General features: G+C 42.5%; 1 protein-coding gene across 6 annotated transcripts in view; it reads right to left on the reverse strand.

Moving 5' to 3' along the window:
- The window catches only part of OSGEPL1 (O-sialoglycoprotein endopeptidase like 1), a 38,477-nt gene that overhangs the window by 20,324 nt on the left and 5,120 nt on the right, over positions 1 to 13,033 (reverse strand). For 2 of the 6 annotated variants that reach the window (XM_053273051.1, XM_053273008.1), the window contains exon 2: positions 4,693 to 4,777. The exons of 1 other annotated variant lie outside the window; for it this stretch is intronic. Coding sequence is in view for 3 of the 5 variants with exons in the window: in XM_053273008.1 (XP_053128983.1) it covers positions 4,693 to 4,707 (15 nt within the window). In the remaining 2 variants the exon portion in view is untranslated. Of the gene's footprint in view, positions 1 to 1,901; positions 2,409 to 4,692; positions 4,778 to 8,561; positions 8,694 to 13,033 lie in introns of those variants that run through there. 3 more of the 6 variants (XM_053273015.1, XM_053273041.1, XM_053273023.1) reach the window with 3 other exon arrangements.

Here is a 13,033-nt window from a genome sequence, read left to right on the forward strand (position 1 = left end):
TCTTGAGAGTCCTCCTAAAAAGCAAGCAGAGAAGGTGATGCTCTTATTTAAACAGGGAGTGTATTCCAGAGTCCCAGGGCAGCTACAGAGAAGGCCCGGTCCCAAGTCACCAAAAAACAAGCTGGTGGCAACCGTAACCGGACCTCTCCAGATGATCTTATTTATTTATATTATTTATTATTAAATAATTATAATAATTATTTATTATTATATTATTTATTATTAAAACTTTTATACTGCCCTTCCAAAAGGCTCAGGGCGGTTTACATTAAAACACCATTAAAATCCGTTAATAATTAAAACAAAAATAATAAAGCATAAAAACAATAAACAACAATTAAAAACATCGTAAAACAATTAAATAATCAGAAGAATTTAAAAACAAGTTTTAAAAAGCTGAGAAAACCTGGTTGAAGAGATGTGTTTTCAGGTGTTTTTTGAAAATTGCCAGAGATGGAGAGGATTGTATCTCAGCAGGGAGCGCATTCCACAATCTCGGGGAAGCAGCAGAGAAGGCCCGTCTCTGTGTAGCCACCAAACGAGTTAGTGGCAACTAGAGATGGACCTCCTCAAATGATCTCAACGGCCGGTGGGGCTCATAGCGAAGAAGACGCTCTCTTAAATACCCAGGGCCTAAGCCGTTTAGGGCTTTATAAGTTATAACTAGCACTTTGTATTTTGCCCGGAAAACTATTGGCAGCCAGTGTAACTCCATCAACAAAGGAGTAATGTGGTCACTCCGAGATGACCCAGAGACCAACCTGGCTGCCGCATTCTGAACCAACTGAAGTTTCCGGATTACGTACAAAGGCAGCCCCACATAGAGCGTATTACAGAAGTCAAGTCTGGAGGTTACCAACAAATGTACCACTGTTTTGAGGTCATTGCCTCAAGAAACGGGCGCAGCTGGCGTATCAGCCGGAGCTGATAGAAAGCACCCCTGGTCACCGCCAACCTGAGAAACCAAGAAGAGGTGTGGATCCAGAGGTACTCCCAGACTTTGAACCTGTTCCTTTTGGGGAAGTGTGACCCCGTCTAGAACAGGTAGATCAAAATCTCTCTGGAGTTCTCACCCCGCACAATAAGTACCTCTGTCTTATCTGGATTCAGCTCAGTTTATTCTCCCTCATCAAACCCATTACTGCTTCCAGGCAGGCATTTAGGGAGGATATGCCAACTCCTGAAGATGTTGACATGGTGAAGTAGATCTGGGTGTCATCAGCGTACTGGTAACACCCAGCTCCAAATCCCCTGATGATCTCTCCCAGCAGTTTCATGTAGATGTTAAAAAGCATTGGAGAAAGTATGGAGCCTTGAGGGACACCATACTTAAGCTCAGATTTTGAAGAGCAACAATCTCCAATCAACACCATCTGGAATCTGTCCGAGAGGTAGGAGCGGAACCACTGTAAAACAGTGCCTCCCACCCCCAACACCCTCAGACGTTCCAGAAGGATACTATGGTCGATAGTATCGAGAGCCGCCGAGAGATCCAAGAGGACCAACAGAGTCACACTTCCTCTGTCCATTGCCAATTGGAGATCATCCATCAGGCCGACCAAGGCAGTCTCCACCCCATAGCCCACTCGAAAGCCAGTTTGAAATGGGTCCAGATAATCAGTTTCCTCCAAGACCGCCTGGAGCTGAGAGGCCACCACCCTCTCAATTACCTTGCCCAGCCATGGGAGATTGGAAACAGGCCTATAATTGCTCAACTCTGAGGGATCTAACGCAGGCTTCTTTAGAAGAGGTCTAATAATAGCCTCCTTAAGACAAGGAGGCATCCTGCCCTCCCTCAGAGAAGCATTTATGATTTCTACCAGGCCGCCTACAACAGCCTCCCTGCTAGATAGAACAAGCCACGTTGGACAAGGGTAAAGATGACAAGTGGTAGGCCTCACCGCTCCAAGCAGCTTTTCCACATCATCAGGAGTCACAAACTGAAATTGATCCAGTCAAATCGTATAAGAGGAGTTGTCGGACACCTCCAGTTCAGACATCAAATTAATTGTGGAGTCTCCATCTAAGTCGGCCCGAATCCGAGAGATTTTGTCTGCGAAAAATTCATTAAACACACCACAGAGGGTAACTGATGCTTCCAAATTCTGGTTCAAGGGAGAGGTGGCAGATACTATTCCCCTCACAACCCTGAACAACTCCACCGGACTGTCAAGGTCTGGCCAGCTGCTAGGGAAGTTCACGAAGCAAGCAGAGCTGCTGAAATTGGATATGGCTTGGCTGAACATTGTCGAAGAATGTTGACGAATGTTGATTCTCAGCAATGAGTAGGAGGCTGGAGATGTGATTTATAGAGCAAGCCGAGAGCTCCCAGCTGGTAGGAATTAAAGGCTTGTCAGCCCTCAGCAACAGGCGTTTGCTCCTCCTAACAGCCTCTAATTGCGTTTTACATCGCGTGAGCCTGCGCTGTTGTGGAGTCATTGGTGTTTCATTGCTTAGCTCTTCTTCGCACTGGTCCCCCACGCCTTCCGCTGACTCAGGTTGCCGTGCCTGCTCTAAATCATTAGTTGGATCTACCACAGCCGTTTCATGAACACTGACAGCCGGGCTCTGCCCCTCAGACACTCCTGAATTGGCTGGTAAGTTGACAGCTTCCCCTTCCTCCTCGCTGTCAGAGCTCGAGGGCGTGACACGGACGTGAACTCGCAGAGGCAATATGGGCAGAAATGAACATGTCCTTAATGTTCTTCTGTAGCAGAGACATGGGGCCAGGTGAAGGAGAGGAAGGCAGCAAGGGGCCCCATTTAAAAATCTCATCTCCGGGCCCACTCCGACCTTGGCACACCCCTGTTAAATATTACCAATGTACAATTAATTGCTAAGTGTTCTGAGCAAAAATGCTTCTCTGTGTATTCTGAAGTTCTTGCATTGAAGGCAGGCACCCCAGTCTCACACCCTGGGGAAGATGGTATCCTCTTCTCCCCCTCTCCAGCAGGCTTCTGAGGGCTGTGGCCACCGGCAGTCTTCCTATATAGTCTGAGCAACAAGCTCAGCAGGTGGAACCAGGAAGAACTGCCCAGTCACCCTTACAGCCGCAGTCCTGCAAAGCCTCTCCGCAAGCAGTCCTGGGGGGAGGCAGATGGCAACCAGGCAGAAGAGAAGAGGTAGCAGGCGACAGAGTAGGCATTCTCTTAAGTACCCTGGACCAAAGCTGTTAAAGGCCTTATAGGAAATAACAAGCATTTTGATTTCATTCAGAAACATATCGGCAGCCATTGCAATTATTTCAAAATCTGTATTATATGGTCCCTTGGAGTTGACCCAGAGACCAATCTGGCTGCTGCATTCTGTAACAAGTGTAGTTTCTGGACTACGTACAAAGACAGCTTCACATGGAGTGCATCACAGTAGTCAATCCTAGAGGTTACCAGCACATATACCACTGTTTTAAGGTCATTTACCTCCAGAAACTGACATATCTGGCATATCAGCTGAAGCTGATAAAAAGCACTCCTGGCCTCAACCTGAGAAATCAGGGAGAGTTTGAGAGACAGGAGCACTCCCAGACTATCTACCTGATCTTTCAGGGGGAGTGTAACCCCATCCAGAACAAGCAGATCTAAACCATCTCTCAGGTCCTGACTCCCTCACAGTCAGTACTTCTGTCTTATTTGGATTCAACCTCAGTTGGTTATCCCTCATCTAGCCTGTTATTGCCTCCAGGCAGGCATTTAGGGGAGTTATGCCATTTCCTGATGAAGTTGGGATGGAGAGATAGATCTGGGTGTCATCAGCATATTTTTGGAAGAGCGGTATATAAATCAAATCAAACCAAAAAATATTGATAACATCCTACACCAAACTTCCTGATGAACTCTTCTAGCGGTTTAATGTAGATGTTAAAAGGTATTGGAGACAGTCTGGAGCCTTGTGGAACTCCACACATCAGCTCTTGCTTGGCAGAATAACAGTCTCCAAGTGACACCATCTGGAATCTGCCAGAGAGGTAGGAACAGAATCACTGTAAACTATTGTCTACTATGACAATAGTCAAACCCATGTGTCTTAATCTTTAGGCCAGGCATTCTCAAATTTGGCTCCCGAGAAGTTGTTGGACCAACTCCCATCATTTCCAGCCCCAATGGCCTTTGGAATGATGGGAGCTGCAGTCCAACAATGTCTAGGGACCCAAGCAGTGTTCTCTCTAACAGGGATTCCCAGGTGTTGTTGACTAGAACTCTCAGAATCCCCAGCTGCAATGGCTTTTGCTTGGGTATTATGGGAGTTGTAGTCAATAACATCTGGGAATTCCTGTTAGAGGGAACAATAGACCCAGTTTGAGAATCCCTGCCTTAGGCCCAACTGCTCTGTCCCAGCAAACAGACAATTAGCTCTACTGTTGACAGAGGAAAGGGAATGTGTACTGAAATGGCATGCAGAAGCATGCTAACTTGTTTGTTTCTAATATCCTTGCTCACTGTGTTCTTCCTAGTGCATTTCTTCAGCACTGGCTTGGGGGAAGTGTCAAGCTAGTGCACTATGAATAAAGTCAACTGCACTAAGACCCTAAGTCTAAAATGGTAATTATTTTCAAGTGCAAAAACTTAGGGAAATTACTTTAGGAAATCAGTTTTAAGAAAAACTAAATTCTGAGATGCAATGAACTGGAAAAACAGAAGCAAAAATGTTCTTTTAACACTTTATGTACTGAGAATGACTAACAGTTATTTTTACCTGTGTCAAAAACATGGTGTCAAAACAGTTCTTGCACTTTTCTTTTATACTTCCCCAACTGAAGTATCAGACATTTCACAACTTCCTATGACAAATATATAAATACAATGGTAAAAAAATCTGGAATACATAAAGACATTATTTCATTAGATGCTATCAGTAATATAATCCCATGTTTCTCATTTGAACAGATACAAGGCCCTCAACCCCTCATATTTTGTAATGCGTTACCAGGAACAATGTGTGGCTGGCAGAGAAGAGGAAAGATATCTATGCTTTCTGTTCCCACAGAGCTGCGGTCAAGGGAAAGGTCGATTCTTGTCACACAACTTTCTTTGCACAAGGTAGCCAGAATTGACAGGCAATTGCTGCCGACTTGGATGCCATGAGGCAGTTCTGTGAATACTGACAATGCATGCAGAATGAAACATGGCTTAGTTTTTGGCATGCTGCAAGCCAAAAGCTACTGTCCTATCATATATGCCATCAATGTTCACAAGACCACCTCAGTGTATGCCATTTGCAGTAAGAAACCAACACAGTCTACCTCAAAAGTGTGGCTATTAGGCAGAAATAGGGCCGGTTCAGATGAACCTCTGCCTGCAGCTGCCCCAACATGCAATAATGCTGAGGCCATGGTGTGAACGTGCTCACCCTGATACAGGTCAAGGACATGCTGATGTGTTTGTGGCATGTCCTTGAGTGATGCAGGCACATTTGCGTTATGGCCCCATTGTGTGTTGGAGCGGTTGTGGGCTTAGGTTCATCTGAACCAGCCCACTGTGTCAAGAGGATGGGTCTTGGAGATCTCCAGCCACTTCCGTTTAATAAATAAAGATGGGGGTATAAATATATTTTGTAAAAAATAATCAAGCGATAGACGTGGGTTTCCTCAAGATTTTTCTGTTCACAGGGAATTCGTAACAAGATGTGCAAAGCTTTAGCTTAATAAATGTCCTGCAGTCAAAACCTCAAGAAATAGAGGTTCACATACAGAGCGATGCTAGTGCGACGCAGAATCCGAACAACCATCACGTCCTCCCTAGGCAGCCACTTGAGCTTCCTAAAGGGCCCGTGCCAAAAGCTGAAGGATCCTCAGCAGTCTGTGGGCTACAGTGCAGACAGCAACAGAGAGAGGGGGAGAGTCTGAAAACCAGGCAAAGTTCCCCTAGCAGAGCAGGTGTCTCTGCCCAGCTCTCTCCCCTCCCCCTGCAGCTGCACATGCCACCCACCACCTTTGCCAAGAGTTTTTTTGGGAAGCTCAGGAGGCTGCTAGAGAGGAGGCAATGGTTGGGTGGAGCACATTCTGCAGAGTGTTGCTCTGTGTGTGAGCCAGAGACCGTTAATTTCATAAGCATTCAAACATCCCAACCCTATTGTTCTAGACAATCAATCAATCAATCAATTTTTATTACAGCCGTTGGCCAGCCAAGAGATAAAAATCGGAACAACAAATATAACTAATATACACAAGTAGTAACTGATAACAACACACAATAAAGCAGTATACAAGCATCCAGGATAGATTACTTTAAAAACAGTAGAACAGCTCCTAAAATTGAGACCTTAATCTCATAGCAATATAAAAAAATTTGGCCACCACTTTTGTGATCTCACAGCTTGTATCCGCAAGGCAATATTGTGTATAAAAAAAGCTCACACCTTCCAGGAAATCTAACTAACAGGGGGGAAATAGGTTCTTCTCTGACACCTCGATACAAAGAACAATATATCAGAACATGGGTAACAGTTTCCAGGAGACCAGAGCCACAGGGGCAGAAAACTGTAGCTGAAGAATCCTTAGCGAACCTCCTTTCCAAAAGAGAGGAGGGCAGCACATTTAAGCGAGCCCGAGCAAATGCAACCCGAAATTGCGTTCACTTGGAAAAGTGAGGCATTGTTAGATAATTTGCACCTCTCTCTCCCATAGGGAGGGAAATCCCAAAATGTAAGGGAAAGCAGGTTCTGTTAGCTGAAGGCATAAGTTCCTGACGTTCAATGTCATGCAACCGTAGAAATAGTATTTCCTTCACCCTATTATTCATAGTCCAAGCATAAATAACAGAAGAAAATTCCTGAATCTCTAAACAGAGTTTAATCTATCTAGCAAAAGTAAATTCCCAAGCTTTACAGGCTATAGAGAAAGACCCAGATTCCAGGCAAAGAACAGAATACGACACACCTAGGCACTGCAAAGAAATATAGACTGTACTCTCTCCAGTTCAATTGTTACACCCTGTATCCATAGTGAAGCTCCAAAAGGTAATTGAGCCACAATCTTAGCCCGAAATACCTGGAGTGCCATTGGTATATACTGGCCTCCTTTAGAATAGTAGAAGCGCAAAAAGGCACTAAGAGTTTTACGGGCTATATGGATGGAGGACAGCCTCTGAGTATTCCAATTAAGAGTATATTGGGGGGGAAATGCCTAAATATTTATATTTGTAAACCTGCTCAATACGGTTCTGATTTACTACCCATTTATATAATTTCCTGGATTTAGAAAAAACCAGGACCTTTGATTTTTTATAATTGATAACTAACTTGTTATTGTTGCAATAGCAGGCAAAAGCATACAGCAATCTTTGCAAACCTAGTCTAGTCTGAGATAATACAGCCGCATCCGTGTATAACAACACCGGCACTCGTTTATCAGACAGCTTTGGTGCATGTGAACCCACCTTTTCCAGACATTGGGCCAAATCATTAATAAAGAGATTAAACAATGTAGGGGCCAAGACACAACCCTGTCTGACCCCACAAGTAGAAGGAATTAAATCAGTTAGAGCCCCATTAGTGGCATACCTAACCCGTAACGAAGATATGGAATAAAGCTGCATCATCAGAAATAACAGTCTCATCTATTGTAGTTTTTTCAAGTTTGGACCATAATGTGTCTGGAGATGGAATCAAATGCAGATTTTAAATCTATAAAAGCAACAAAAAGTTTGCCTTTAGGGCCACTAGAATATTTCTTTGCTAGATGATACAAGACCAGACAGTGATCAAGAGTAGGACGGCCTGTTCTAAAACCCGCTTGCTCAGTCCCAAGAATCTGGTTCTCTGAGATCCATGCCTCAAGCTTACCCAATAGATAAAAACCACGGACAACAAGCTTATGGGCCTATAATTAGATGGATCCAAATGAGAACCATTTTTAAATATGGGAACTACTGATGTTTTCCATTGCTCTGGTATAATTTCTGAGCTGTTAATAGATGTAAATAAATTGGCTAATACTAAGGCCCACCATTCTATATTAGCTTTTAATAGATCGGGAAGAATGAGGTCTGGACCAGGGGCTTTCCCAATTTTTAAACGTCCTACTAAATTCGTTATTTCTGCAGGAGTAACGGGGGGCCAACGGGGTAACATATCAGTCAGAGGTGGTACAAAAACCTGGCTAGGCTGTGCATCATTATAAACTGCAAAAAAGTGGGTTTCCCACGATCTGGCTGAAATCCTACAAGGCATGTTAACTTGGCTTGTTACAGAAACAATTCTCCAAAAAGTGTGGCTATCTTTATTATTAGTAGCCATTATAAGCTTATTCCGGGCATTTCGTGAGGCTTGATGTTTGGCTAATTTGAGACTGCTTTTATATGCTTTCTTTATCTGAAAATAGATTGGTGGGAGAGTTTGTTCTGAGCCCGATATATACTCTCTGTAAATACTCTTCAATTTTTTACATAGTATCCTACAGCATGAGTCAAACCAATTACTAGTTGCTCTCTTACAATGAGCATGTCAGGACAGTAACTTGCTCAACCATGAAAACTTTTGTATAAGAGCATCTTCTAATTTTCCATAAGCAGTAATAGTATGCGGGCCCGAATTTGCTTGCACAATAGAATTATATAGATTTCTACCTTTGGGAGAGTCATAGAACATAGATATCTCACTTTCTACTTCCTTTGACCATTTTATTTTGCAGCTTGAATTGGTAGAACTATCATCAAAAACACAGGGAAAAAGATTATCCCTCCTTTCCTGGGGAAGATCTAGATAAATGAACATAGGAAAATGATCACTGAAAATTTGCTCCCCCACCTCTAAAGAAGTGACATAAGGAAGAATAGATTTAGAAACCATAACATAATCCACAACACTACTCCCCCACGAGGAAAGAAATGTATATTCCCCAGGAATATCCGGGGGTATAGTACCATTTAATATTGTCAACTCAAATATCCTAGTTAGATAGATCAGTTGGGCTCCTGATGAACTGATGGCTTTATCTTTAGAAAAACAATTGGAGATGAGAGCACTGTCTAAACAGTTGCTCCATTTCCAGAAATGGGAGGCCATCAACGTTGTATCATCAGTACCGCATCTAGAATTAGAATCCCCCATAAGGATTATAGAAGTATAAGGATAGTTCAGTATTGCTTCAGTTATATATAAATCCAACTGTTGCCAAATGGTAGTAGAAGAACTGATTGTTTGACCCGGAGGCAGATAAACATTAATCAATAACAAATCTCCGCTCTTAGCCTTAATCAGAATTGCCATAGCATAAGGGGGAAGGTCAGATAATCGAATGGATTCTACATTCAAAGCTAACGATATGCAGCATACTAATCCGGCCTTCAGCCTTCCCCTGTTAGTATCCGAATTGACTTTCAATGAGTAAATAGTATAGCCACTGATATTAATCTCTTCTTTGGTCCATGTCTCCTGAAACACTAAAATATCCCACAGTTGTATAAAGGTAATAAACTCTATATCATTTCTCTTCCCATCAGCCAAATTATACTCACAGGATAAACTATCCCTGCCTCCTTCACAAAGCAGAGCATCTTGGCAGAGGGCACCATGCTCTTGTACAGCTTCTATGCAGGTAAGTCGTTCTTCTGCAAGATAACACCCTGGTAGCTTATATCTGCCCCCCACCCCCAAGTCCTGCTATGCTGCCTCATCGTGGCGGTGGGGTGTGTGTGTGTTGTTCCTGGGAGGGATGAGCGAAGTACGCCAGGAGGTATGCTCCCAGTAGGGTCACTCAAAGCGCGAAGGCCATCTCAGCTGCCCAGCTAAAGCAAGCAGGCACCTATATTGGGCAGCAGCAATATAGGAAGGTTTTGGAGGTGGACGACAACTTCAGTGACCATGGCAAAGGCATCATTTCATACTGTGCGGGAGAAGGCAATGGTCTATACCTACAACATGTCTACACCTACAAAGATTAGAATCATTCGGACAACGGTTTTCCCCATGACACACTATGGATGCAAAAGTTGAACTCTGAAGAAGCAAGATAGAAAAAGCATTGATGCTTTTGAACTTTGGTGTTGGAGAAGACTTTTGAGGATACCATGGACAGTCAGGAAAACAAACAAATGGATCATAGAACAAATCAATCCAGAATTTTCACTCAAGGCACAAATGACCAGGCTCAAAGTATCATATTTTGGATACATTATGCGAAAACCCAACTCCCTTGAGAAATCCATAATGCTGGGGAAAGTTGAAGGCAAGAGAAGAAGAGGACGACCAGCAGCAAGGTGGATGGACTTGATTACGACAGCAATGAATGCACCACTGAGAGAGCTTAAAGGCCAAGTTGAAGACAGATCATCTTGGAAGAAATCTATCTATGTGGTCGCTAAGAGTCGACACCAACTTGATGGCACTTAGTCAAGCAAGCAAGCTTATATCCAGAATGACCAGTGGCAATGGCTGTCCTCTGTGAATCCTAGAAAGAACAAATCCTACACCAAGACAGATGTGGAAAGTGCATTGAGACAGGAAGCGATGCCAAAAAGACCACCACTGTTTGGAATGCAATGCAGAAATAACATAATGGGCTGAGAAGAAAAATACTCAGAATTATTTTTTAAGGGTTTTTAAAAATATCCTCTTTCTTCCATGCTGTAGAAATGAAGAAAGATAAAAATTATGATAAAATGCTAACATTATCTACAGTGGTAACCCCTGGAGAGCAGTGCACTAGCTGAGATAAGCAATGCCAGTTCTTTAGTCAAAGAGACAGAACTCCCATAGGAACCTTGTTGAACACAAGGAGTCCCTGAAGTGCAACTAAGGGAGTCTTGTTACCACTGCTCCTCAATACTTCTGCTATATGAGATGCTTTTACTTGTGGAAAATTATTCTAATCCTAAACCTGGAGCACTATTGGTACATAGTTCAGATGCATTGTTCTACTAGTGCCACATTGCAAAATCTTAGCATTTCATTGGCTTCAATAGAAAAGTCACAACAAAATATTGCAGATCAAGATGCTAGGAATAAATGCCAGAAACAGTTATTTTTATAGCATACTAGAAGTTACAATTCATGTAAGCCCTTCACGACTAGGAACATAAGAAGCTGCTTTATACTGAGTCAAACCGTTGGTCTACCTTGCTCAGTAGTACTGTCTACTCAGACTGGCAGTGGCTTCTCCAAGGCAGGAGTCTCTCTCAGTTCTACCCAGAGATGCCAGGGATTGAACCTGAGACTTGACACTCTTCCATCCCTTAAGGGGAATACCTTACAGTGCTCGTACACAGTCCCTCATCCAAATACAAACTAAGGAGGAGCCTGCTTAGCAAAGGGGACAACTCATGCTCACTATCACAAGAACTGCTCTCTCTCCCAAATACACAAATGTATGTGTACATTATGAGCAAGATTATCGCTACTGCTTACAACCTCCTCCAAGTATTACTTACTCAAACCTTCTGACACGTCTGACTTAACAGGGTCTACAACACTACCAAAAACAAATAGGGAAAGTCAAATTCACCCCATAACCATTATTGGTAGCTTCTCTTCAGCCATATATCTCAGAGTTAATTATATATTTATTGTACCAATGGGAAAACCTAAAACCAAGGTTGGGCACTGTAGCTCAACCAATGAGTGCAATTGCCCAATGACTGAATTTTTGCTTTCCATATTCATACTGGGGCATTTCAAAGAAGAGATAGCATTTGTTGCAACAAGGAGACTGTGTGTGATTAACATAGTAAAGCTCCACTGCTCAATAATTTTAATTATTGGTTCTCAGTGGTTCTTAACTGGCAGCATTTTGTGTACAGTATTGTTTGGTAGTGTTGATTATCTTGTTTTGCAATTTGGTCTAGTTTTCAACCAAGTTCCAAGATCAACATTTCTTAATGTTCTCTCTGTTTTCTATGTTGTTGCTTGAAATATCCAAAATAGATCTCAGTTGTGACACAATATGCAATTTTGACATGAACTTGGACACATTCTCCTAATTTTGTTTAAAGACAACTGGTGTAATTTAGGAACTGTAACCTTATCATGAGAACAAACATTTATTTTAGCTTTGAATAGCAGCTTTTGATTATTTTTAAAAAATCTCAAGCTAGCTTAAATATGTAGCCATATTTTAGGTTACAAAATGCCAACTTCCATCTTTTTTAAAATGGTAAATGAATTTCAGTGTAAGTGAAAAGTGGGGCAAACCCCCCAAACTCCACATATATGCTGATGGAGTCTGAACAGGTAGTAACACACCAAGAAAAGGATTGTGGGCTCACTGAAAAAACATTAACCCAATGTGTGGCAGCTGTAAAGAAGGCTAATTCCATGCTAGGGATCATTAAGACAGTGGCTGGAAATGAAACTGTCACTATACACATCTATGGTGCAAGCACACTTGGAATACTGTCTACAGGTCTGGTCACCACACCTTAAGAAGGATATTGCAGAGATAGAAAAGGTGCAGAGAAGGGCAACCAAACTGATCAGGGTGTTGGAGCAACTCCCCTGTGATCAAAGACTACAACATTTGGGTATTTTTAGTTTACAAAGAAGCAAGTAAGGGTTGACGTGACAGAGGTGTATAAAATTATTCATAATATGGATAAAGTGGGTAGAGAGAGGTTTTTCTCTCTTCTTCACAATCTAAGGGATCATCCATTGAAGCTAAACGCTGGGAGATTCAAAACAGACAAAAGTACTGTACAGTCATACCTCACCAATCGGTTGGTGAGGGGTTTTTTTTAGTGATCTGAGGGGTTTTCAGCAATTTTGGGGTTCAGAGGTCTGATCCGCTCATTCTTCTTGGTGACTCTTGGTGATATTACAGGATTTGTCCATGATTTTTAGCAAAAAAAAATTGTATTTTCCCCTTCATTTTAAGGTCTTTTTGCGGTCATGGTTCCCCTAACCGCCATTTCCCATAGACTTTAATGCCTCGCTAACTGTGAATTTGCCAATGGTGAGGTTTTGCCAGAATGGAACCCTTACGGTTGGCTAGGGATACTGTACTTTTTTACACAATGGGTAGTTAAACTATGGACTTCACTGGATTTGAGGCTCTTAGTGTAAGTTGCACCTATTATGGTTTAGAGCAGACCAATGGTGATGTCCA

This window comes from Hemicordylus capensis, chromosome 1 (genome assembly GCF_027244095.1).
Source record: "Hemicordylus capensis ecotype Gifberg chromosome 1, rHemCap1.1.pri, whole genome shotgun sequence".
NCBI classification, from domain to species: domain Eukaryota; kingdom Metazoa; phylum Chordata; class Lepidosauria; order Squamata; family Cordylidae; genus Hemicordylus; species Hemicordylus capensis.